This window comes from Pempheris klunzingeri, chromosome 2 (genome assembly GCF_042242105.1).
Source record: "Pempheris klunzingeri isolate RE-2024b chromosome 2, fPemKlu1.hap1, whole genome shotgun sequence".
Lineage (NCBI taxonomy): Eukaryota > Metazoa > Chordata > Actinopteri > Acropomatiformes > Pempheridae > Pempheris > Pempheris klunzingeri.
Genome location: NC_092013.1, coordinates 5,669,434 through 5,692,734, shown reverse-complemented (window position 1 = coordinate 5,692,734; position 23,301 = coordinate 5,669,434). Strand labels below are relative to the sequence as shown.

The window sequence follows — 23,301 nt, the reverse complement described above, 5'->3', positions numbered from 1 at the left end:
TATATATTTAAAATACTCACTGACTGTGCCTTTGGTAATATAACTGAACTGTAAACTGTATAATTAAGTGTACAATAAAATACACTACAACAAAAAGCTGCCATCAACTTTTCATTAGTGTTCAAAAGTTTTTTCTTTCTTACTGTATTCTCATTTCAAAACTGTAACCCTCCCTCTGTCTTTCTCCATCTGTCTCTCTGTCAGTGCTTGTGGTTCAGTCTGTGGTATTTTTGTGGTCTTTTTGTTTCAGAGACTCGACGAAGAGCTCAAAGCTGAGCGAAGCGATAGCATCTCAGTGAACACGGCTGTCTCTCCTCCCTCTCCAGCACACAGGAAAGGGTCGCGCACACTCCCTGAGACCTGAACAGCCACAGACTCAGTTGTTTCTTTACACTCCTAAATCGCACAGGTGTGTCTGAGAGACAGATACACACTTAACTTGGTGAAACAACTTTGTTGCCTGCAATTTAAGGGTATAACAATGAAACTTTGTAGGCACATACTGAAGGCTGTTCAACAGAAACTGAATTCACTGCAAGGTTACGCATCAAAGGTAGAAACCAAACTCTGACACTCACCTACTCAACTTCCGCAAAACACAATATTGACAATGGATGTACAACACCCACCAAACCTCTCTGTGTCTTCTCTGTCTCTTCACTACAGACATTTTGAAACACAGGATTTCTTTATTATCTGTGCACAAGTCAAACCAGGACTTGAGTAAGGTCCCAAACCCTCAGCATTTTTAACTTGTGGATGACTCTGCACTTGTCTATATGTACAAGAGGCACAGAAACTTTGTGTTTATGACAGATAATACAATACATTTAATTGCCTGTAAAAGAAGAGTCACCACTTTTCATAACGAAAATATAGTTTTATTGATTTTACAGAATTATGCTCACAGAACTTGACAGTGCTGTCATGAAAACGCATAGTGAAGAAAGAAAAAGCAAAGGAGCAAATACTGTATTTCAAATCAGCTGTTTTATGGTGCACATGTTTTTTGTATGCAATTAAACAGATTAGTTCCTGATTTAATAATAATCTAAAAACAAAGCTACACATCACAAATGACTGCACTGTTGATTATTGACAAATAAATATGAAAAGTTAGAGCACAGAGCTCAGACCTGAACTCTGGAGCTGTCAAAAAGCAGTCAGTACATCACAATATGTTACAGGGTTACTGCTGTTGGAAGCATGAATCTCTTCTCTCTGGCTGAGCGCACATTTCACTGTGAATAAACACGACAAGCTGTTAGCAGACTGCATCCTCGGGGTGAATCGTGTCCTTCGTGCTCCGCTGGACGTCGGCTCAAGTGAAGGACTTCGGCCACTGCAGTCACAGAGGCAAGTGTTAGTGGGTACGGAAACTTTTAATATTAACTCTGCATTGGCCTCATCGACTGCTGGACTCTTTATTAGATTGTTTGTTCGCTTACACTTGTTTATTTCAGTGAACTTTGTAAAGCACTGTGAGACACTCTGTTGTGATATTGGGCTATACAAAATAAATTGAATTGAATTGCAAAAAAAAACAACCTCTGATTTTAGCTCATTTTGTTGCAGTTTTACTTAAACCTGAAAGTGTTTTGTATGACGATGAATATTGCACATACGGTAAATGTTTTATACAGAAATAAACAGAATTACAGGCATAATTAACGTACTTTGAGCCAGATATAAGCTGTCGACGCAGTGCTTCAGGTCATCTACCGCCTCCTTCATGGAGAAAACCAAGAGAAAGACATTAAAGCAGTGGTCAGATTATTGAATGTGATTAATTTCACAATTTGCAGTAATCTACTTACTTCACAAACTGGTGTCGACATTTTTTGGGTAGCCCTGTAATTAAGAATGATTAAAAAAAAAAAAAAGAAAACATTTCAGACATATAATGAAATCTTTTGGTTCACGCAAACACTTCATTGTTTTACAGCTGTTTGATTAGTTTGACAAACATTTGTGAGCGCAGTTTGCTGAGTTGCTTGGAATGAATCTCTGCAAAAGATGCGCTTTTGGGGCCTTAGACTGGAGGACTACTCACGGCTGAAGTAGTACAGCGTGCAGATGAGAGCTAAAGCCAGAGCTGCAGCAAGTCCAACCAAAGGCCACAGAGACAGGGAGCCGCAGCCATCTGGAGCAAACACACACACACACACACACAGTGCCTGGATTTAGTTCAGTGTATTATGGCTTGTTGCACTGTGGCCAGGTGGTAAAATCAATCATTAGATGGTGACTTCTACTTTGTTGTCCGTACAAAACTACCTCTAATATTGTATTTACAGCATCGCAATCTGATACGCTGCACAAGATTTATACCCAGATTCAAAAATGCTTGTAAATCACTAGAGACACATATAAAGTGAAATGTTCACGCAACACAGCACCACGCACATCACGCACCACCACCAAACACCTGTCTTCTTCTTGTAGTGAAAAATCCTTTCATCACTCACCCTGTGACGGCTTCTTCTTGGGGCAGCGACAGACTGACTTGACGGGCGTTTTGGATTTTGTCTCAGGAGGCAATGTTGGAGGGGTTACTGTCAGACAAAAAAAACATAAAGACAAGTGATGGTGAAACAGAAGTGAATTAAGAGGGATTGTTAAGAATCTGTTAAGCAGAGATTGTAAATGTCCATTTCCTGGGTCTAATAAAAGACCATCTTGACCAACATTTTCCCATCACAAATAAAATGACCCCAACTAGGATTAACAAATTTTGTCCACAAATACAAAACGTACGTTGTTTATCTGCACGTGACTCCCCATTGCAGTCGTGTTAGGCCAGTGGACAGTTTTTCTATACAACTCTAAAAAGATACGATACCCTCGCCTATTTTAAACAAGTCATCTGGACTCTTTTTACCATTTATCTTACGTGACATTAAATCTCGCATGTGCATGGACACAGGCTGCACTGGCCAGTCAAAGAGAAGTGCTCCACCACAATCCAAAGCATTGAAACATTGAAACTACAATACTCCCCATGAATCACTACATGTATGCATCGCTCAGCTAAAACAACAGGAGCAGCCACAGTGCTGAGAGCTGCTGAGTTTGTTTGGAACGATCACTGACTTTACATGGTTGTATTAGACCGCCGCAGCAAAATATTTTGGCCAGACTCCAGGGGAAAAAGATAAAGACAGAGTCCAGCGAGTTAATGGTCAAACTTAAACTAATATTTACTATATGGCTTTTTAAAGGATAGTAGACGATGGAGAGTTATACTGTGGGAAACATAAGGAGAAAGGAGTGGGTGAAACAAAGTTCCCTGTATGAAATCAAACTAACTGAGGCCTCCTCAGGCTGCAGTCACTTGGTGCGTGGTGGCATATAATTATATCAAGTCACAATCTACATTGTGCAACAATGTGTTAGATGTCATAACACACCAGATTTAAAAGCAAAGGTTTGGTTCTGATCTGCATTTAGCCCCTTAAGTCATTGACTCCTACACCTGCCACCTGAAAACAGGCAGAAGTTACTGAAATACCAACAGCAAATAATCAAGCGCTTGAGTTTTCTGCATACAAACCTCCCGGCCGGAGAAGAATCCCAGGTTTCCACATTCCTGTTTTTGTCCCGTTCTTAGCATAAGAGTAAACCCAAAAGTAAACCCCTGCGTCTTCTTCTGTCACATTGATGATACGCAACGAAAAGGACGAACTGCTCCTCCTCTTTAATATGAACCGTTTTCTGTCCACACCAGGCCCGTAGGTGGCACGGTCAGCGTTGTTGCACTTCCCCAAGAACTGCATTTTGCTGTGGCTGGAAACACTGCGGTACCAGGAGACCAAGTCACACATGATGTTACTGCAGTCGCAATCCACGTCCTCCGTGCTGAGGATCTTGGGATAGAGAACTTTCGCAGTTTCTTGTTGCTGGATCTGGCTCGAACCTAGGAGCGGAAACAAAGGGACGTTTGAGATTTCAACAAACGCACACTTGTAGTACATCGAACAACTTCTACAGTCCAGTACGGGACTTTAAGGTTACGATGTTGTGAAGAGTTGGGGCTCTAAGATGTTAGAATAAAGCCAAGGCCGAGAACCCTAACTCCAAAGAACAGTGTATTTTGTAAAAAAAAGAAAAATTACTCAGTCTTGGTTTGATGTCTCGAGCTACGTGTCCATCATTTGGTGTTTAGACATTTTGAGAAAAGGCCTTAAAGCAAACGTGCATTGCAGTCTATCCTATGTAACAAAATACATCTGATCGAAAAGTAAAAACACATAAAGCCATCGTTCAAGCGAGGCAGAAGAAAACGGGCAACGCTTCAACTATCACAGAAAATGTTGCAAGAATGCAAACGAAGCCCAGCTATGAAGAAACTTCTTGAACATATTTCGGTCTCTGCCACTGTGACATTTTGAAATGCTAAACGGGGAGATAGATGCAGCATTTATGCAATGTTTAAGGGATGTCTTCATTGGAAGAGCTATTTCATCTAATTTTAGAACCAGTTCTTATATCTATCTTGTGTGTTTCTGAATCAGGCGTGTAAATGTTGCAATCACTAGTAATCTAGCAGTGCTAGTGATTCAAAGGCTTCCAGTGTGCGAAAGGTTAAAACTCACTGGTGCATAAATCGTTTGGATGATCATGTCGTTCTTCCCTGCATGAAATGCACAAATTGTGTGATGTTCAAGAATTAAAAAAAATGGTTTAATGTTTTTTCAGTCAGGTGTGCAATACAGTACAAATAAAATTAATTTCAATGCTTTGACAGAGGTGTAATATAAAACAACCGGGTAATGTGTTGTTATGCTCATAATTTATCATCACTATAATCCGGACTGTACAAGTTATAGTGATGTAATTGTATAACAGCACAAATAACTTTTAGAGGTATAATCGTACAATTCTTATATGAAGTTATTGTAACTTCCATGTCAGTTTGACCAGGACAGTCTCAACAAATAACCAAAGGCCAAACTGTTGGCTGTACTTTTTCTGTTTAAACCATCCGTCTCGTCTGTTGGACTGTCAGAAACAAATTTCCCCTTTTAGCACAAACTACGGTTGGGATTGTATTTGAATTTTTATTTTAAGTTAAACGTCAGACAAGCTCAAGTTTAACTTTAAGTAGACAACAACACATCGCTTGCTACAGGCCCCTGACTGACTTATGATGTCGAGGATGACGGAGGAAAAGAACAACACGAAAAGAGCAAACTAATAAAAAACGTACTGGTCTTACCTGATGTCCACAGCAATACTGTCAGCAGTGTCCATAACAGTGGCGGTGGGATCATTTTGTCTGGTCGTCTGTGTGTGTGTGTGTGTGTGTGTGTATGTATGTATCTTGTGTGGTAACTGAGGGACGTTGCTGATAGTTTCTTTTCCTGCTATCTATCTGTCAGAGATGATGGGAGGAACTGAGCTGACAGGGCCTTGAGCTGACGAGGTAACACCCCAAAGAGACACACGGGGCCTATCAGAGAGGGCAACCTACCAGCCTGGGGACTGAACACAGAGCCCACACACACACACACACACACACACACACACACACACACACACAGAGCTGAAAAAAATGAAATGTGAAATATGTTAAACTGTACATAAGACACAACAGACAATAGGCAAAAAAGAGCACCATATAAAGTCTAAGAAGAAAGCTAAAAATCTGATTCTGACATCCCAACATGGAACCGTTGTGTTTTCACCTCAGAGATGCGGCTTGTTAAAGGAGTAAGATGCAGTTTAGACAGCTGAGAACATGGTGATGCTTCACCAGAGCTGGCATCATTCCACATATCAAGCGATAAAAAACAAGTTGTATATTCACAGAGCAGCAGTTTGCAGGGCTGTGGTCTCTGCTCAGGTGTGTGACCTAGAGCTCGGCGGAGTCCTACATACGCAGCCTCGCGCCTCGCTGCAGAGCGCAGCATGGGAATACCAGTGAGCCTCAACTTCAGGTATTAAGAGGACTCAAAGGATCAGTGATACAAACCCGTGTCCACAATGCTGTAGATGATTGTTAAATATTAACTGGGGTGTTTATGCAACTTATTTTAAGGTTTATCTTACTTTATCTCAACTTTTCCAATAGTACGGGGCACAAAATGCATCAAAGCAAACATTAAGAAAGTCCTTTGACAAATCCCTGTGAGATTCATGCATGAAAAACGGAGATAAAGCAACTTTCGTGAATATTCTCAGCTGTCTTCTTGGTAAAAGCACATTTGTTTCAGTTCAATCAGGAAAGTTTGAATAAAAACAGCTTAACAGTGAAATCTTTCATTCCTAATTATCTCACCACACTGGATATATTTCTTATTTATTCAACAAATTATTCATTTATTCTTATTTATTCTAACAAAGGTTAAACGTTTTGGTATTTTGTATGAAGTTTCTCAGTTCAATTTGAATTTTACACAAACTGTCCTCTGAAACTCTCCAGTTCACAATGAATTCTTCCCAAATTGTTTCTTTTTTTGACATAAGAATTGTTAAAAGAACAAATTGAGACATTTACAGCTTTTAAAAAGCAGCTGAAAACACTTTTATTCAAAGAGGCCTTTTTCTCGCCTCCTGCATTTATGAGCGATGACTGGTGTGTTTAGATCTGATCCTTCTTACGGCTGATTGTTTGTGATCTTATTTATGATTTTATCATATATATTTTGTTTTTATTTTTCTTTTACTCCTGTGAAGCACTTTGTGACTTTGTTCTGTGAAAAGTGTTATACTAAATATTAAAACTTTACTTACTGACTAAGTTTCCTGATAACACAGAAGATGCTTTGAGCACAAATCCACTGAAGAAAAACTAGCAAACTGTATTCATTCTGTCGGCAGAGAAAATACAGGGGCGAAGAACTGATCGGCACGCAAGTTACATTTCTTCTGCCAGTTACAGAGATGATGCAGCTCAACGCTTGGTTTTAAAATAAGTCAATTAAGGCGGCGGCTTCCAATTTCTTAAGAGCATTGAACAATTTGTCTATTAATCGATTGAATCATTCACACAATACAATGACAGAAAATAGTGAAAAAGTAGCCGTTGCTGTATCCAGGAGCCTAAAGTGACGTCTTGTTCCAAATATCAGCCTGATACACAAAGGTGCTTCACTGATGACATAAAACAGAGAAAAACAGCAGATCCTTACATTTCCTATGCTGCCTCTAATGAACGTCTGAAACAGATTAGAAACATTGTTTTTCTAATTCGACTAATCGATTTAAGTTGATTTTGTGAATGAACGGCTTCGGCTTGCATTCAGTGAATATTTTCAGGCTGTTAAGATACAGTGAAGTCTGTTCATCAGCCTCAGATCACACCTACAGACTCTGACATAAAGCAGTGTTGCTGCACTGAAGAGAGTCAAGGAGGCACTTAATTCATTTCCAGTTGATATCTTACTTAAAAAACTAATCTTATGTACTTTATCAGCATTAAAGGTTACGTATCTCATTGATAAGCATTTAAGTGGGTTAACATTTTGGGGAAGCCATTCTGAAATGTGGACTATCTGTTCAAATGTCTGATGGCTGTGTGTGTCTGTGTGTGTTTGTGTGAGAGGTTATGGTGCAGAAGGGCCTGGTGGGGGTCTCAGAGCGAGAGGATGTGGGCACCCTGTAGCTCTACGGGGGTCGAAGACTCGAGCGAGACAGGGAACGAGACCACAGGATTCTTTGAAAACAGGAGATCTCAGGGGGCTTCAGAGCTGCTCTGTACACATCGCTGAGCTGTGGAGCCTTTGTTGGTCTCTTCGCTCCAACGCTTTGAGGCAAAGGCTTCCTGCTGAGAGGTTCGCCTCTCATTTCATTCCTCTGCTCCTCTCATCAGCCGATTTTGTTAAAAGTTTAGTCTTTTCAGAGAGGATACTTACTTCACGTCCATATTACTACATGCATCAGAGATTCTTCTTTCGTTTCTCATTAGCAAAGCTTTAAACAAAAGCTATTTAAAGTTGAGATCTCACTTCGGAAGCTTTTCATCTTAGAGCCTCTACACCGTTTCTGTAGCAATATTCATTTTCCTTTGCAAACAACAGTGTACCTCAAACAAAATCAAGCTGGGATCTAAGAGTTTCCAGTTGATTAGCTCTGAAACGCCCTAGAAAGTCGTTGCATCATGTTTTCATTCACAGCACTACTCTGGCTGAATCCTGTGATCCTCTGTTCTCCTGTTCCAGCCACCCACATAATAAATATTCTACTCTCAGGATCCTGATGCACTCAAAATGTCTGATATACAAAAGTGTAGAAAAAATAGGAGTTTATATTATTGATCTCTGGGTCCATTTGAGCAAGTATTGGCAGGTTTTTATCAAGAGTTGCTTGTAAATATTAAACCTATTGTCCATAATGTGTGCAAAAGTAAAATCTTTTTCTAGAAAACAAACAAACAAAAGTGGACCTCACTCACTAATAAAGTGTTGCTTTGGTGCATAAACCATCGAGTTGATATTTAAAGAAAATATAAGTCAAAAACAGAGTTGTATAAGAACAACAGAGGTGTTTTTGATGAACACGTGTGCTGTGGTTTTAGGTGAATAGACATATTAGACTCTTAAGGTCCAAACTACGTTGTTTTGAATGGATCCTTATGAGTCAAGCAGATGGTTGGAAATTGGAATGAACTGCAACAACTTTCTTCAATCTTTTCAGTCACCTTTAAGCACCATAAACTGCCTTTGTTCATTTCATCACACGCTGCATCTGAAGAGGAGTGTTGGTGTTTGTAAAGAGCTGCCCTCATTTGAACGTTTGCACCTGTTTGGCCCCAAACACTTTATGTGCTGTTCGGATGTGCAAAAGCATCCACAGCACGTGCGCACCCAGACAGAGCACAGCAGACCAGAGCAATGTCTCAGCACAGCACTTTTAATGTGCTGCAGGCTGCGCAGCAGACACGTCGCTTTTATCGTTCTATTAAATCTGACACGCGCCGCTCGCCTCTACATCATCAACATCATCATCATCTTTCAGCCTGTGCCCTCTGAGTGACGGCACACAGACCTTCAAAAGAAACGAACCGACTGCGCTTCTAACGTCTATGGGCTTTTATTTGCCTTTACTAAGCTCAACAGCGCCAACCACAGGCTCCTGCAGGGATCACACTCTATCAAACCCTTGCCAAGAAGCAGAGACGTGTAAACATAATTTAACTTATCGATGTGTTAAGAGGTCAAGAGGACTTCTCGGTCATTTCAAATAACAGTCAAGAATATAAGAGATCTTAAATGTCACCGCCAACAATTAATACAACAAATGAGTTCAATCAATTAAGTGTCATAGTGAAAAATAAAGCTATTATAGTTTCAGATATGTGTGAGGAACCCCTCCATACACGCTGAAATAAGAGGAATCCATTCCTTCCAAACACAAATTGACTAAACATGGCTAGCCAGCTAGCACACCTACAGGGAACAACACTGCTGCTGCTGCTGTCGGCGCAGATGGTGAAAACTGCTTTGTTCGTTGCTATAAAGGTTATTTTAATATACACAGTTCAGTCATGCTCTTGATAACGTCATGTTCTGCCCACCCATCAGCAGTTTAAAAGACTTAAGGTTAAACTGGGTCATTTGAGTCTAACAGCCCAGAATGGAGTCGTCCCACAACTTCTCCTCCTCTGTCCTGGTGTCCACTTTCTCTTTAGTTTTCTTCTTCTCTTTTCTGTATTTGGGCTTGGCGGGCTCATCCTGTCTACCCTCCCCCTGCTCAACATTCATTTCAGCTTCAATATGCGATTCAGTCTCTTTCCTATTGTCCACCATGTCCTCTGGCATTAAACTGTCCATCACTCGTCCCCCCTCTTCCGCCTCAAAGTCCTCCCCGCGGGGTTTCTTTTCTCGTCTTCTCTGCTTGCCGTGATTTTTCCGCTTTTTTCTCTTCCTCTCTTCCGACTCTCCAGATTCCCCTCTTCTCCTCTCCTCCGACTCATTATCTCTTCCCCTCCTCAATCGCTTCTTCCTCTTCTCCTCCTTGTCCGAGCCCTCATCTCTCGCCCTCCTGGATCTTCTAATCCTCCTTTTTTCTCTGCGCCTGTGCTCACTGTCGTCGCTGTCACCTGTGCTGCTGCTATAGGAGGAGGAATACGAGGAGTAAGATGATGAGGTAACGTACGAGGAGGAGCTTGACTGCTGTCTCTGCCTCCTTCTCTTTACGGGCCGACTAGTGCGCAGTGGAGAGCCCGAGCCTGGGAGGACTGGTGGAGGCCGGTTGAAATCCCAGCCATGGGGGGGCCAGGGAGGGCCCTGATAGGGAGGACGCCACCCTTCAACTGAGTTGTAGCAGCCGAGGCGGGAGTGATGAGGAGGGTTACAGGTGGGAGGGAGGATGGGCATAGGTTTGTTCAGTTCTTTGGTTTCCCACTTGTTGAATACTTCCTCCTCTTCCCCCTCGTCGTCATCTTCTTCATCCTCGCCCGGAGTGAGGCCTTGACTGGTCTTAGGGGTGATTCCACGAGCCTTTTGAACCTCAATGTAATCAGACAGTTCATCTTTAAATGTGCCGTACACTTTTTGTTGGGATTTGCACAGGTCGATGACCTTCTTCTCCCTGGTCAAGAACGAATAAACAGGAATTAAGTCTTTAATAATGTTGATGTCACACTAAAGTGAGTGGGAAAAACAAATTTACCAAACTATGCAAAATAGTGCAAAAACAACTCAGGAAACATAAAACAAACTTCTCACTCGGGGTAGTGTGTGTACACGGGCACACACACTACCTTTGTGAATTTAAGACACAGACTGGAAACAAATCTTGTTTGGGCTGAAAACCAAAAAATGAACTAAGAGCAGCTAAAAGTGATATAAAGGTTGATAGGTGATAATATTCATCTGTGTTTCAAACAATCTCCTCATGGAGCTTTAATGTGGCTAAAATCCTATCAAGTTGAAAAATCAGATGACAAAATGACAACTGACATGATGTGTCTGTCAGAAAGTTCCAGATCTTACCTCGACTGGTGTTTGCTTCCCTGCATGTGTGCCTGGTACATCTCTACGGAGTTAAACTGCACGCTACACATCTGACACATCAGGGAGTTGGCTGTAGACGACAGAAAGGAGGCCAGATGAGAAAGGAGGGAAAGACGGCATAAATGATCAAATGATGGCTTATAAGCACTCTTCTTTTGATATCATCTCATTTTAGTTCGCTTCTAGTGAGTTTCTTACTTGCATCTCAATAATAAATGTCATTGAACATCGTTTTTTGCATTTGGGGATCTCCAAGTCTTCTCTACAGTGGAAAATAAAAATCAAGGACATGCCACAAGACCTTAAAGGTTAAAGTTTAGTGTAATAACTGCAAACAATCGCTAACTAAATAAAAGGCTGTCAGAAGGTTATCAAGCTCTGCTAATCTGCTAACCTCCTACCGACCTACTGCATCTGATGGGGTGAACTCTCTCCATTTCAAATGTAAATGTTCCTTTTTTTTTGATCATTCACGTGTTCATGTGGGCTGTAATGCCGCTGGCAGCTTCTATTGATTGTGTCACCTTGCATCTTGCATCAAAAAGACACTGACATATAATGTCTCTAAAAATACAGTCAACATTGTGATGTGTGGTTTTAGAGTAAATCCTACAGGGTCTACTGCCCTTTGTGTTGTACTGCTGCGCTGAGAGGCAGGACCCTATCTTACCTTCTTGGACATTGTCTCCGAGCTCTCTGAGCAGCTCCTTTCTGGCCTGATTCCTCTGGTGTTTGCGTCCATTGTAGTGCTGCAGAGCCATTTGGGGATTGTTAAAGGAAGCAACACACAGGCCGCAGTACTTGTTCGGGTCCTTCAGATCGACGTCTGTGCTGGCGGGGGTCGTGGTGGCTGCCGGGTCCTGAGGATGCTCCGTACCACTCTCAGGGGCTGATATCTGCTCAGCATTGTCGGGACCCCCAGTCAGACGTGGTGACATGTGCACCTCTGTGTACCAGTCCATAACTGCAATGAGACGATAATTATCTTCTGACCTTAAACAGACAGTTGAATCATACTTTCAACAAAATTTACTTTGAATCGCACACACTTGCCTGGGGGCTGAAGACCTTGTTTACGAAGATTTTTTGTATGGACTTTGCCTTCATAGTGTGATCTTGCCACCACGTGGGAACTAAACACCATGTTACACAGCTCACAGAAATGGTTCTTATCAGTAGTCATGGTCCGCTGCAAGAAACAGGCATGAGACTGACTTGTCAAGAGAATAGAGAAAAAAATAAGAAAGAGGTCCTCGGGTGTTTTTGACAGCTATTGGATGGTTTGCTCTGATCCGAATCAGTTGAAAACACCTTTAAGATAATAACAAAATTACAGAATAAAATACGTAATAATAGAGGTAAGCACAGTAATAATAACTTTTAAGCCTCCTGGTTCTCAGATGTCTCCTCTGTTCACGTCGCTCTGATGTGATCATATTTTGCACTCATTGTTTCATGTTACAGATTAAGACTGCACCTGCGTTTGCAAAGAGAAAAATCTGTAAATGAGGGTCTAACCTGGGGTCCCGTGGACTCTTTGTTCATCTTCTCGGCTCTCTTGGCCTGCAGGTACACCTTGAGTTTCTGAGCGTGTTTCTTTCCCTGCAGTTGGGGGATACAGGAGACATAATCATGAAGGCTCCCTGACCTCGTGAGTTCAGCAAAACTGTAGCACAGTTCCATGAAAAGAAACACACACCTCATAGTGGGACAGCCGCTGAGACTCAAAGAGCAGCACAGCCTCACACACGTGGCAGTAATCGTCAGTGAGAAGTCCCTTTAGTAGCTCCTCATCACTCTTTTCTCCTGTGTGGCAGAATATACTGTCACTGTTACAATTAAGCCACAGTGAATATAGTGGAAGATTATCTAAGCATGATGAGCAAGTAACTCTCTACTACATCCTTATATTACATTCATTTGAAAGAAAACATGCTAAAAATATTCACCGTCCACTTTGACAGTCTTCTATACGATGAAAACCTATTCCAGATAATACAGTTAAAATAATCACTCTGTTGCTCTTGTGTCTCCAGATTGGACCTTTTTTTCTGGACAAATTACTTTTTTTGAAAAGTTAAAAACTGAAATCCTTATTGGAATAATTTTCCTTGTCTGCATGTTAAACAGGTTTGTTTTTTGGGGGCACAGCACAGCACAAGACAGCAAAGAGAAAAAACAGCTTTTCCTGCAAAACACATTGCAACAACTTCATGTCCGATTTACAATGTACCAGCCCATCTTAGAGGAAAAGTGTAAATTTGACTGAATGTCACACTTATTTAACATGATTCATTGTAACATTATATTTTCAGTGTATAGAGTTCAACTAAATGCCAACATCGCTGTAAATACCTCCCACAGTGCTATGAAGCCCTACATCCAAACACATGTAGCACGCACTGTATACTGCATGCTTGACTGCATTCACTCTGCTTCTTCAATGGACGATGCATTTTCATTTTACTCTGCCACTTTGAATGCCAATTTGCATGGATTAAGACAATATGGTGCTCTGCTCATTTTCAATCAACAAGATTTTTTTAGCGCTCAAGATTTGGTTATGAACGTTTGGCTAAAACCCAGAGGGAGCAGTTTGGGAAAGTTTAATTTATAGCGATTCTATTTAAAAGACACATAGACAAATAAGAGCTACGGTATGAGTGTGACTGCCGATAATTAATAAAGGTCTACAAAATTTAACAATGACATGATTTAGTGCCACTTTGAGGTAATCATAGAACATGACTGATAGATATGCTTTTATGATCAGTGGATTACTTAATGAGTGGGTCAACAAAGAAAGAAAGAAAAATACTGATTTTAAAACAATTAACCTTTCTTTTTCTAATTTCAAAATGTTCCAACACTGGCAGCCTACATAGTGGCATAGTGTGCTGGCCAAATTTTAACCTACTAACTCACCCAATTCTGCAATAAGACAATTACACACAAATATACAGCATTTCCTTTTGTGCCTGAGCTAAATATTATCTGCAGCTTAAATAAACCTGTCGCGACTAAAACAGTAAAACTCTGAAAGATACTGCCGCAAATATCCATTTCAAATATTGTACTTACCAAATGATAATCACAGTAGCAGTTAACAAGACAACAGATATAGTAGGAGCTGTGTCTCTAAGTATGTGTGCAGACATTTTCTACTCGCACTCTCATTTGAAGAGCATTTTGTTCTAGAGTGAGGGTTAGATGGACATTTTTAATGTCAGAGTGGATAACACAAACTCAAAACCACCCTGAGAATGACTTTTTGTTTTGTTTTTAGACTTCACATTTAGCCACAAGCTAAAGTTTTAGCTTCACTGCATTACATCCCATTGCTCTGTCTAAGTCAGAGGGTGTTCCCAAAGTTACATTTTCCTACAGAGAGAGGGTTTGAGTGTTGTGTCACCCACTAAAAGTTATTTTGCATGTTATCTGTCCAGCCAGCTAAGCTTGGCCACTGGTGTGTGGCGAATTTAGTAGTCTGGAGGCTGTTTGGGTTGGGGACTGAGTTTGCAGACACCAGTTAGCTCGCAAGAAAACAAAATTAGCAACTGGACATCCACTTCCGGATCTGGGAAAACAAGCTACCGCTCTTCAATCTGTATGGTTTCACTATAAATTCAGTCTAAGGATTAAAAGTGTGTTTTGTTGGGCGATACCTTTTACTAGCCATGTAGGCACGGACAGGAATAAAATACTGATCGACTCCTGACGTAAAGGCTAAGTCCGTTCACATTAGCGTATTTAGGTTAGCTAAGGAGCTAAGCTACATTGCTAACGTTGGCTCGACAGGTAGGAGGACGCCATACGGCTGAATTTTCACGTTGTAGACAAGACTCACCTTCAACCTGGGCACTATCTATTTTAGTGTTTATTACTTTGTCAGCATCTGTGACAGAAGCCGCGTTAGGGGTACTTGTAGTGTTATTTTGAGCGTCTGACTCCGCTAGCAGCGGAGCGCAGACGCTTGTGTCGTCCATCTTTTTTCCCTAGCTGTTTGGCGCAGGCGCAGTGGCGTCCTAGTAAATACACTGTTTACCATCTATGGATGATCCTCAGAGAAGTAACTTTGTTTTAACTTTTTAAAATATATATATATATATATATACGTATTTCTATCAGAAAATGTTTTTTTAAAGTACATAATTCATCTTTTGATTTTAGTTGTTTTAATTTTAATTTACTACTTACTGGGCTACTCTAATATATTTGTTTTTTTTGTAACTTACTGTACCTCAAATCTCTTTTTTTCTGAATAGTGTTTTCATTTTTTCAAAATGGCGAATACAAAGTGTTGAGAAATAGGTTTTTTTTCCCCCCCTACAAAGCAAAAGTGATGCTTGTAACAGATGTAAGCAAACCATGAAAACCTGCCTCTCAGCCAGGCCTTTAACACTCTTATCACCCCCAGTCTGTTAACGGGGCTTTTTCGGCCTCACCCCATCTCCAAATGTCCCCTCTACAACAAAACGTGTCATTGCCTTTACTACCATACTGGTCAGATGTGCCATCCCTTCTGAGATGGAAACATGCCTCTCCCCCGACACATAACAGGTGGATACAGGAAATCTCTCAGACTTTTCACCATTTTCTTTATATGTATATGTAAAAGTCTGCGGGAAAAAAACAACAACAATGAGATTGGAAAAGAAAAAAAGGTTGTTTTTTTTGTTTTCTTGTTGACCTGTGACCTCCCCATGAAAAACCAAAGTTAAAAAGTGTTAAAATCTATAAAATAAATCTAAAATTCAAACATTTCATATTCTTTTTTTTCTGCTTTCTGCAATAGTTTAGTTTGACTGTTTGTTAAGCCTTTTTTAAATTTGCTTAAGTGTGAGCAGGCATGCACAATACCAGGATGTCTAAATGGAAGTCAGCCATCAACATTCACTATTCACACTGTAAGACACAGACGGTTTGAACACCATAAATGAAAAAATAAGTTAATATCAAAATAGATATTTTATTATGGGACGATATAATTCTCAACATTTGTTCACCACAGGGAAAATCCATATAATGCTAAACAAGTTTACTGACAAATATAACAACCAGATCTGAGGATCAACATAAAGTTGTTTCACATTGAGACGAGGACACTGAAGAGGAGGGTCGCCAGGTAGAAAAGCAGTGTGGAGTGGAAAGCCGTCACTTCCTCTTCTGGAGCTCTCTGGCCAAGACATCCAACTGTGAAGAGTGACAGAAAATAACATGAGAGTCAGACACACTGATTTCAATACGTTTATAACATGCAGCTAAAGTCAGGGAGGGATAGAAACGTATTACATGGTCAGCCCAGGTTACGCTTGAAAAGACGTAATTAGATTATAGTCACATTGTCAATGATTACTTGATTACATATTTAATAATATAGTGTTATTATCTTTCCATTTTGTTTAGTATAAGGTGCAGTATTTTCAATGTATGATTTTTAAGTAATCCAAAAGTAATTCAACAGTATACAGATTAGATTATTTTTTGTAATCCAATAAATTATGTCATCTGACCCAACGCTGGCTATAATACAATGTTTTGTTGTTATGTCCAGCCTATAGAAATGTGACATATTACATGGCAACCTGCATCCATGCAGCACTGGTTAGTTGACTTACAAGAATATTTCTCAGGATACTTCTCCTCTGGGGTCTCAGGTAGCTGCATTCTCCAGCCTCACACAGTTTAATCTCCTCTGAAATCTGAGAGTCACAGAGAGTGAGATTCAAAGGATGAGAGAAGAATAAAGAGGTACATTTATTCTCACCAGGAAAAGGAAAAAACTGCACACACACACACACACACACACACCGATCCCGACCTCTGACGTGCTGAAAGAGTCCAGTTCCCTCTTTCCTCCTGGGTACCATCCATGGGACCAGTGCTGGGCGCTGGACAGCTGAGCCCCCACACATAGAAGCAGCCCAAACAGCAAAACCAGCCGAGATACACACATGATATTCCCACCTAAAGGCAAACATGGACACTCATTTAGCTCCGACTTCATAATATCTTTGACCTTTTGATATCTGATTTGTACAATCAGATATATACAAGTGTTTAAATTGCTGTCAATTATATTTTCCATCAGCTAAAATTTTTTGAGTTAATGTTAAAGGACATCCTTGATTTTAGCTTTTCCTGTAAGAAATGGGAACAGAGTAGACCACTGTGTCGCCTGAAAGCACTGCTGAAACATGGCAGTGAGTAGTACAGTAATTAAAAGTAAGCAGGAAGAGAAATTTTCTTCAGAGAATTTTATTTGGGACATTGTCTTTTGTGGTCATGGCTGCTAAAAAAAAAACTAAAAGAAGTGACGGAAGAACAAAAAAAAGCTAAAAGAGACAGACAGCATCAAACACAAGTCGGCGTTGGTTGATCTTTCAACAGATGGAGAGAAGTGTAGGGTTTTAAAAGTATTCAAAACCAAACCTGAATTTTCCTTCTTCCACCCAGACAGATATGTAAATATGTCGATTTTGTTTGTGAAATACAATATGTGATTATGCATCAATATATAAATCTATTTCGGTGGTTAAAACAAAGCTAGCTAACGCTTTGACTAACACTGGTTTAACTTTGTCGAGCACAGCGAGCCAGATGAAGATCTTTATGACACAAAGTAAGAGTTCCTTGTAGTGGCTTCAACAATCACTATTCTAAACATGGTAGTGTAAAGTTATTTAAAAGTAAGTAAATAAAAGTGAGCCTCCTTACCTTAGTTTCAACTCTCACAGCTTTATGAGTACAGGTGTCCCTCAACGTCCCAGAAGAAGCTCCCTCTGCTTATCCTTCACTTGGTCACTGTTACTGTAGAGATTCTCTTCAACCTCATCATCGTCCTCCTCGATATATGTACCAGTCTAAAAGGCCCCCCTCCTGACGTACATTTCCATTATCATTCCATAATTGTCCCACCCATCGCTGACCCCTTTGGCCCCCTCTGTCTCCAAGGGTGAAATGAGTGCTCCCTGAGGACAAACGGGTCCAGAAGACGTAGCCTGTTCCAATTATCACCTGCAAACAGCACTGGCACCCCTGGGATGTTCATCTGCTTACACACATCACACGTAGCCGCTTCCAAACGCCATCACTGGCTGAACAACAGATTTAAGTCATTGAATTTACAGATAAATGACAAACAGCGTCACTAATGTGTTCATATTCAGGTACATTATGGCACGAGGAAAATAAGAAATGTCTCAAAAGCGCTCCTCATTGCATACGTTCTGTTCTATAGAGTGGATGTAGGGAGTTACTGAAATTATACTCAAGAAGTTTGGGAGAAGCTTTGCACTGTATGTTAAAAGTGCCAATGGGTTCAGTATGTTCTAATTGTGTTTAACTGATCAAATAGTCCGTCCTTGTCAGAAGGGAAAACTCAATACTTTCCATTTCCTCTCCTTTTGCACCTGTTTTGACCCCAGTGACTGTTCACACATCCTCCCTCTGACCTGGATGACCCCTCGGTCAGAGGGAAACGCAGATGACAAGGGGAACAAACACTGTGGGTTCCTGGCCGGGCCACTGATGACATCCCTCTCGATTAGAGGAACAAAGGTATTTCCTTTTTAGAGTTTTAGGTGCAGATCTGGGTTTTACTCGGGATGCGTTGTGACATGGGACTGCTTGGTGCAAGGAACTGACTGACACAAGATGACTCTGATGAGACATAATCCCTGCTCCTGGACTCGCACGTCAATGTGAAGCAAGAGCAATTACTGTTTAACATATACTGATGGGTGGCTACACTGTAATGTAATTGGTTTTCACACACACACACACACACACACAGCTCACATATGTTTTGCTTATGTCTGAGGTTTGACAATCCTGTCACCTTTTATTTTAAGACTTTTGCAACTTAACTGCCTTCATCCTGTTGAAATACAAATTACATGTTTGTTTTTTCTATTATAATATAATATAAACCTCTTGTGGGTGCACATGCTGAATTAGTCCTCTTTTGCTCGGCTCGACGCGGACATCTATAGATTGCATGTGGCAGTAAAAGGTTTGTCACTAATTCGTGTATTAATGCATGACATGTTGCTCCCTTTTAAAAAAGTACCACCATCATAAAGTTGTGGAACTCACGAGAGGCAGATAAATAAAAAGGGAAAAATGAAAGCAGCAGATGTCCAGACTTTGAGTTTCTAGTTTGAGTCCAGCTCCAAAACCACTCCATCCAACATTTCCCTTAATATAACGTGACACTGTCTTATCTTTTTAACCTTCCTGCCTCATACATGTTCAGTTCTGTCAGTTTCTTCACTTTGTAAACACTTTCTGTTATGTTATGTAAAAATCTTAAATCCACGCTGAGATAACCCCAAGGAGCAATAGTCCTTGTGACGAGTAAACTGAACTTCAAATGTAAAAATCGGTGGAGTGTCCCTTTAAGTCATCCCTACAGGATATCTTTGTGTTGCTGAGCTGGTAGACTGCTGCTCAGCTCTTAGAAAACCTAAAGAAGCTGTAAACCCACCAAACTAAATTATAGCAGATTCATTCTACCTGAATGTCTCCTAACATGCACTCCAGGCATTATACTGCCCACACAAACACTTTAACAAAACACTTTAACACCTAAATGATGACCATCAACTATTTATTGGAGCAAAGGGTTAAACACTGATTGAAAGCCCTTCAAGAGGAACACTCGAGAGGACTGCCTGATCTATAAAGGTACACGAATGATTGGCAATTATTTTGCACCACTGCACCATTTGTCATCATTGAGAAGTGAGCTGTAATGAGCATCAGGCTGTCCGGACTTGAAATGAGTAAAAACAACGCATGAATGCACACGTTGGTCACCTGTGTGTTTTACACGACATTTAAAGACATAATAAGTACTGACAAAGGATAAAATCTCAAGCACTTTATTGGGTTTGAACAGTATCTTGCTTAGAAAGGCCATTTGGCATTATATAATTATATATAATTTTATCATATATATAATTATATATACATATATTCAAATTTTGAATAACAAAACACTAGAAACAAACATAGGCAAATTAAAAAATAGGATTTGCTTAAGACAATTATACCAAATTAAAAATGGCCAAAACAAAACATCTCTAATACATTTCAAAATGGTCCCGATACAGTTCAATATACATCTTTTAAAAGAAAAAAAGAAGGGGGGGGGGCAGAAGAAAATAAAATAAGCAAAGCAGCAGACAGGAATGAAATATAAATAACGTTACATTATGTACAAAAGGGAGTGGGCAGTGACCACCGGGGAAAGATGGTCCGAGGACAAAGTGAAAGGAAAAGGAAGCTATAAGTGGACAGCGAGTGGAGCTGGATAGGAGACATAAAAGGACATATAAAAGGTGGAGAGGAGAGCTAAGTTGGACTGTAGTCTTCCTCCAGTCTAATGCTCCACTGGGGCAAACCTCCAGGAACAAAGGGGTGAAACAGGGACAACCGCTTTCCCATGGTGGTGATGCAATTGAAATTGTATTTGTTATTGGGGGGGAAAAAAATCCTGATTTTTCAATGAAGACTCTGGTACCCACAACTGATTACCTGTCATGGATCCCACATTTAGGTGATATGGAATGAAATGAAGCCATTAAAATCAAAGATGGAATTTATTTAAAAGTGACCTCAATGTTAGTTTGATCTGCACGATCAAGGAAACTAGACATATGCTACAAGAGGGAATGTGAAAGGAAGGATGACTGACCCAGTCTTGGTTTTGGCCCAATTGATTTGTCAATAAAAGGTTTGTCAGTGGTTTGCAGGTGAGAGTTCAGGAAATACATGCGAGTTGGGAAAATGCAAAGGAAACTGCCACGAATTGTATGTAAAGTCGGAAAAATTACAAATTCTTTTTGGGGAAACCTACCTGTGAGGCACTTTTTAAAGGTTCACTATAATAGCAAAATAGTGGGTCTCGTGGGTTGGCACGGTCATGTTTTGCTGTCAAATCGCAGTGAGACAAAGTGATAACATGATCCAAACACACAACAAACCCATCTAACAGACAGCAGCCAAACAAAAAGCATCCCCCCCCCCTCTATTAATTAAACCCAATAAGTGACACAGTAAATAAAGAAAAAAACATAATGGCACCTAACTAATAGCACGGGCACTTGTGATGCTTTGGAACGAAACAAGACCTGAAATGACAACGATGCACAAACAGACAACATTTTCAGTGACTCGTCGGTTAAAATATCTGCTGCTTTAAGTCCCTACAGGGGCCTTACGGAAAGCTAAACCCGGAGCTTTGAGACCTGGAAGAGCTTCACAAGAGTTCAAATATGGTTCCCATATTCCAAATATCAAAAGGCCATATCATCATTCTCACCTCATCTCTCATTTGGTTCTTTATTTTTAAGGACTTTGCTTTTGGTGCAAATAGTGCATGAGTGTTCAAACAATCAACATTGACACAGCAATCGCCCTTCTTGGAAATTCAGCATGTAATTTAATGACGTTTACTATCAATAAATTAAATTTGATTGTGCTCCTTCTTTCAGTAAAAGCAATGGGAGTGTTAGTTTAATGTATTAGCTAATGAGATGCAGATTATATACAAGTATGGGGCTGTTTACAGTTAAAATCGACATAAAACACATAGCTTGAAATCTCCTAAAAGAAATACAATTTCTAATATCATGGCATTAAAACCTGTTAAAATCCGGGTGAGGCTTGATATCAGAACACTCCTCTGGTGGGAGTTCAAATCATTTGAACTGAGTTGGCTGCGGAGATGAACTCAAGCTGAATTTGATCAAATTGTAAAATTTAAAACAATCCTGGCATCAGTCATTTCCTGAGCTGAAATCAGGACTGAGCTGAAGCCCTGCGGTCAACTGACATTATTCATCTTTCAACACAATCATGAAGGGCATGGCCTCAATTATGACCTGATCTAAACAACAACAAAAAAAGCAAAAAAACAAACTGTAGTTCAAGTCTGAGTGTCCTCACAGGACAGCTGTTAAAAAAAAAAAAAAAAAAGAAATCATAGCAAACATTGCTTGGCACACCTCCACTATTAAAGTAACAATGCATCCATTTTTCGAGGAATATGTTAGCAACAGCATTCAAATAAAAAGAAACATTCTTCGGCATCAGTGTTCATGGCGGGAAGTAAAAGCGGATCAGTCTTCAGCGAAAGTACAGCGTGGTGATGCGAGGCCGATATAAAAAAAAATAAGAAATGAGCTAATTCAGGCAGACTCAAAGGAAACCCATACAGGAATGAAATGCTCATTACAATCTACAAGAAATACTGACGTGTGTCTGTAAACAAGAGAGGAAATATGCTGGCTATATAACATTTGTTGATTTCTATGATGCATTAATGGGGCTGCTTGTGATTGTGTCATCTGTGATTTGGCTTGTCAACGTGATCAGCGTGGCTGCCGATACTTGTAACAGACCTTCAGATAAAAGAAGAAGCATTTTAGAGATTTCACATTAAAGCTCGACCAATTCCTTTAAATTTTTAGACAGTCTGGGGGAAAAAAAAATAAAAAAATCGAAATTGTTTTTTTTCTAGGTTTCAAAGCTAAGACAGTAAAATAGCTTTCTTGTACTGAATGTCTCAACATGGTTGGTGTCTCAGACTCCAGAGCTGCTTAACCAAGTGAGTGAGGGACTTTGGCACTCGGCAGATAAGCGGTGATGTGAAAACACACTGCGTCGTCTCTGCCAGCTTATGCTCTAGTTCAAACAAACACACACACTGATGTTCAAAAAAGAAGAATGGCTCCTGTCATTTAGTGTGTATGTTTATATATGTGTGTGTGTGTGTGTGTGTCAACCTGAGTCTATGAGCTACATCACAGTGATCCAATCATGAGTGACCTTTGAACCCCTGAAACCTAAAGGGGAATATTGTAATTGGCTCGATTGATGGAACTAAATCTGTGTGAAGAAAAATGGCTCCTCCTGTGTGTGTGTGTGTGTGTGTGTACGTACTGTATGAATGTCTAGGAGTGAAAAACACTGTCAGTGTTCAGGGTTCTGCTACCACACATGTTGCTACAGCGTGGCTTCAGCAAAGCCAAAAATGTTTTATGCCACCGTCCCTACAGAAAACAAATCCACACATCATTGACCATGACTCTGGATTTTTTTTTTTTTTTTTTTTACATTAGCCTCCAAAGCATTAGATTTATATTCATATATATTTATATATTTATATATATACCAATAAAATACATTACAGGTGCCACCCGAAAATGCAGCCAAACTCAAAACTGTGTCTGAAACCAAAGTAATAAGATGCAACACAGTAAGTATATATACATATGGGGGGAGGAGAGAGAGCAAATGGGGTGAAGGGCTGTATTAACAAGACCAATATTACAAA

The 23,301-nt window shown here is 40.2% G+C and overlaps 3 protein-coding genes across 3 annotated transcripts; all 3 read right to left on the bottom strand.

The window, feature by feature from the left end:
- Window positions 1-981: 981 nt before the first annotated feature.
- Window positions 982-5,322, bottom strand: cd8b (cd8 beta). The gene is made up of 7 exons (XM_070848188.1): window positions 5,219-5,322; window positions 3,554-3,916; window positions 2,469-2,555; window positions 2,054-2,143; window positions 1,818-1,851; window positions 1,677-1,728; window positions 982-1,342 (listed from the first exon to the last, which is right to left on the bottom strand). The coding sequence occupies exons 1-6, from the start codon at window positions 5,271-5,273 to the stop codon at window positions 1,719-1,721; spliced, it is 639 nt and encodes a 212-aa protein (XP_070704289.1). The 5' UTR covers window positions 5,274-5,322; the 3' UTR covers window positions 982-1,342; window positions 1,677-1,718.
- Window positions 5,323-8,880: 3,558 nt separating this feature from the next.
- On the bottom strand, window positions 8,881-14,944 carry zmat1 (zinc finger matrin-type 1). The gene is made up of 7 exons (XM_070846651.1): window positions 14,806-14,944; window positions 12,658-12,764; window positions 12,477-12,560; window positions 12,006-12,147; window positions 11,629-11,922; window positions 10,938-11,028; window positions 8,881-10,533 (listed from the first exon to the last, which is right to left on the bottom strand). Exons 1-7 carry the CDS (start codon window positions 14,942-14,944, stop codon window positions 9,564-9,566), a joined length of 1,827 nt encoding a protein of 608 aa, XP_070702752.1. The 3' UTR covers window positions 8,881-9,563.
- A 1,168-nt stretch (window positions 14,945-16,112) lies between these two features.
- Window positions 16,113-16,914, bottom strand: gnrh2 (gonadotropin-releasing hormone 2). Its single transcript, XM_070841989.1, has 3 exons — window positions 16,780-16,914; window positions 16,577-16,660; window positions 16,113-16,151 (listed from the first exon to the last, which is right to left on the bottom strand). The coding sequence occupies exons 1-3, from the start codon at window positions 16,912-16,914 to the stop codon at window positions 16,113-16,115; spliced, it is 258 nt and encodes an 85-aa protein (XP_070698090.1).
- Window positions 16,915-23,301: the final 6,387 nt, after the last annotated feature.

Excerpts from the sequence above, each read along its gene's own strand:
- zmat1 (XM_070846651.1), bottom strand. The coding sequence starts at position 14,944 with ATGGACGACACAAGCGTCTGCGCTCCGCTGCTAGCGGAGTCAGACGCT. Across the intron at positions 12,148-12,476 it reads AAGAGTCCACGGGACCCCAG|CGGACCATGACTACTGATAA; the intron begins GTTAGACCCTCA and ends TGTTTCTTGCAG. Across the intron at positions 11,029-11,628 it reads CGGAGACAATGTCCAAGAAG|CCAACTCCCTGATGTGTCAG; the intron begins GTAAGATAGGGT and ends TGTCGTCTACAG.
- cd8b (XM_070848188.1), bottom strand. The coding sequence starts at position 5,273 with ATGATCCCACCGCCACTGTTATGGACACTGCTGACAGTATTGCTGTGG. Across the intron at positions 2,144-2,468 it reads CAAGAAGAAGCCGTCACAGG|ATGGCTGCGGCTCCCTGTCT; the intron begins GTGAGTGATGAA and ends TGTTTGCTCCAG. Across the intron at positions 1,852-2,053 it reads CACGCTGTACTACTTCAGCC|GGCTACCCAAAAAATGTCGA; the intron begins GTGAGTAGTCCT and ends TCTTAATTACAG.
- gnrh2 (XM_070841989.1), bottom strand. The coding sequence starts at position 16,914 with ATGTGTGTATCTCGGCTGGTTTTGCTGTTTGGGCTGCTTCTATGTGTG. Across the intron at positions 16,661-16,779 it reads ACTCTTTCAGCACGTCAGAG|ATTTCAGAGGAGATTAAACT; the intron begins GTCGGGATCGGT and ends TGTGACTCTCAG. Across the intron at positions 16,152-16,576 it reads GTATCCTGAGAAATATTCTT|TTGGATGTCTTGGCCAGAGA; the intron begins GTAAGTCAACTA and ends CACTCTTCACAG.